Source organism: Carassius auratus, unplaced genomic scaffold, assembly GCF_003368295.1.
Source record: "Carassius auratus strain Wakin unplaced genomic scaffold, ASM336829v1 scaf_tig00214205, whole genome shotgun sequence".
Lineage (NCBI taxonomy): Eukaryota > Metazoa > Chordata > Actinopteri > Cypriniformes > Cyprinidae > Carassius > Carassius auratus.
In genome coordinates this window covers 10,569-13,274 of record NW_020527558.1, presented here as the reverse complement: position 1 = coordinate 13,274, position 2,706 = coordinate 10,569, and the positions used below count along the sequence as shown (strand labels likewise).

The 2,706-nt window shown below is 41.7% G+C and overlaps 1 protein-coding gene across 1 annotated transcript; it reads right to left on the bottom strand.

Annotated features, from left to right (window-relative positions):
• Positions 1-217: 217 nt before the first annotated feature.
• On the bottom strand, positions 218-2,457 carry LOC113091511 (zinc finger BED domain-containing protein 4-like). Its single transcript, XM_026257082.1, has 4 exons — positions 2,181-2,457; positions 1,817-2,110; positions 927-1,589; positions 218-721 (listed from the first exon to the last, which is right to left on the bottom strand). The coding sequence occupies exons 1-4, from the start codon at positions 2,277-2,279 to the stop codon at positions 344-346; spliced, it is 1,434 nt and encodes a 477-aa protein (XP_026112867.1). The 5' UTR covers positions 2,280-2,457; the 3' UTR covers positions 218-343.
• Positions 2,458-2,706: the final 249 nt, after the last annotated feature.

The window sequence follows — 2,706 nt, the reverse complement described above, 5'->3', positions numbered from 1 at the left end:
AGGTTAAGAAGAAAAAATTTTTTTTTTATTGCAATACTCCTTTATTTTACTTAAGAACAAAGAAAAGCCCACTAGTTCCTAGTGTATTGTATAATATATATTTTTTTATTTTATTTTAAAACATCACACAGCTGTTTGTAGCCCATGTACAAACTGGGGAACACATAAATTCCCAAATTTTGAAAATAAACATACATGTCAAGTAAGTAAACATAAATTGACCATTTCAAATAAACATACTTGTACTTCAGTAAACATAAACCATCTTAATTAACCTTAACAGTACTCCAGTACAGTATCCTTCATTCAGAATGTAAAGTGCAATTTGACTTAGGTCAGCTATCTATTCTTGGATTTTGAGGTTCTTCTGTAAAAAGATAAGCCTGTCAACATTCTCTGCAGCAAGGCGAGAATGTTTTGCACTTACAATGTCCCCGGCAGTGGAGCAAATTCTCTCACTCGCAACGGAGGTTCCTGGGACACAGAGGTGTTGTTGTGCAGCTTTTGCTACATGGGGGAACTTGCATTCATCCACATGAATACTGTCTGCTAACTTGTATGTGGTGACTTCCTCCTCAATGATCTGGGGAAATGGCTTACCCTGCTTTTCCTCAGTTTTGAAAAGCTCCCCAAATACCTCTGACATTGCTGTCTTCTTCTTGGGAGGGGGATAGGATGGATTGTGTTCATCTGTGGAGGGCACAGGATTCTCCACTAGACCCTTTGCATCAAAGAGAATGATCCTTTAGTATAATTATTACACATATAAGCACACACAGCTCAGAACCACAACCACCTCTAGTGTAACATATGACAAATGTTAAATTATTTTGATCAGTGAAAAGGACACAATTTATAAGAAGCATCTAAATAGATAAAACAATCAAAATAACAAACGATAAAAAAAAAAAAAAATCAAATAGTACCTGCTGTTCATGCTCCAGAATTTCATGGATGATATTCCTGTAGAGCTTATCGCGAGAGTCTTCAAGGTAAGGCAGGGATTTAAACCTGGGGTCAAGGGCTGTGGCAATTTGGAGGCAATCATGAAGATTGGGGTCAGTGTACCTCTTTGCCAGGTCATTTATAATGGCTGCTTTGGCTTCTTTGACTGTCCCACTGTCCTGGTCTCCTGGTGACATGGATTTGAGAATCATCTCTTTCAGAGGAAGGATCATTGATATAGTGGGGGTTGTTTCACTGCTCATGAGAGCTGTCACTGTTTTCAGTGGTGTGAGGACCTGAATCAGTTCTTCTGCAAGTTTCTGTTCACTGTCATTCAACATGGTTACGTTCTTGACAGACAGCTTAAAACTTTTGTCCAGTAAGGCAGAATAGATGGCGGGCTGCTGTTCTGTGTATCTTTCCAACATGTCATGTACTGTATTCCACCGAGTTGTGACATCATGAATTAACTTGTGTCTGGGCAAGTTTAACATCTCCTGCTTCACAGTCAAAACATGGTGGGCTTTGGTGCTTTTGTGAAAAAATGTCACTATTTTTCTAACCCTCGCCAGGAGGCGGGACACTGTGTTGATTGACACTGCTTTCTTGGCTGCTAGGTTTACAACGTGCGCAAAACAACTTATCTATGGCCCCAGCCCATCAGCTTCATGGACTGCATTCACAATATTCGGAGCGTTATCTGTAGTGACTGGGAGTAACATATTTGGCCTCCTCAACTTCCACGTATTCACTGCGTTTGTCAACTCTTCTGCCAAATGAGCGCTTATATGACCTTCATACAGGGGACGCGTTTGGAGTACAACGCTTTTCATATCCCATTCCATTCCATGTACATGTAGTGAACAGTTACAGTGAGGTAACTCATGGTTGCCCGCGAGGTCCAACCATCTGTGGTCAGAGCAAGGCTCTGTGCTTTAGCCAATTCGTTCACAATACTGTTGCACGTCTTTTCATAGAGGTCGGGAATTATCTCGGTGCTGAAAAAAGTGCGAGACGGTAGTCTGTAACGCGGATCGATAGTTTTTATAAGATGACAAAAGCCCGCGTCTCCAATCACCGAAAACGGCTGCAAATCTTTCGCAATGAACACCCCCACTGCCTTTGTTATTTTTATGTGTCTCTCGGAACTAGTTGGGTATGTGTGCTGGAAGGATTCAGCGAGGAACTGTTGTTTTTTGGACTTTATTACCTGCTCTGCTATCCTGCCTTCAGACAGTGATTGCTGGGTGATGTCGCCGCAGATGTGCAGTCATGTTGGAAGTGTTACCGTTTGAGTAGGCTACACGTGTAAAACAATGCTTGCAGACAGTCATTTTTTTTGTTTACCGCTTTTTCTTCCTCTGCGTTATAGTTGACGGCAAAACCGAAATGTCTCCACGCTACGGATTTGAAAGACGCCGGCGCTTCCTCGTACTGTAGACTCACTTCACCGCCGCTCGCCATGTTAAAGTGTGGATTGGAATAATTGTTCAGCGCCCCCTAAATATTTACTCGCGGGGAGGAGTTTCCTTCTCTCAGCTCGTACACCAGGCACACACAAACAGTAAATTCGGAGAGAAATAAGACACATTTAAATTATTTAAACGTAAAACCGAAAAAAAAAAACGCAATTCACAAGCGCGTATTGAACCGTGGATGTCGTACCGAACGGTTCAATATTATATTGAGAATTGTGACATCCCTAGTTTGTACTAAACCCAAAGCAGCCCTGAATGAATCGACAGATTGACCCTGCAAATA

Coding starts and splice junctions, on each gene's coding strand:
- LOC113091511 (XM_026257082.1), bottom strand. CDS start 2,279: ATGACTGTCTGCAAGCATTGTTTTACACGTGTAGCCTACTCAAACGGT. Junction 1,590..1,816: donor CAACCATGAGTTACCTCACT/GTAACTGTTCAC, acceptor CTGGGGCCATAG/ATAAGTTGTTTTGCGCACGT. Junction 722..926: donor TTCTGGAGCATGAACAGCAG/GTACTATTTGAT, acceptor TTTGATGCAAAG/GGTCTAGTGGAGAATCCTGT.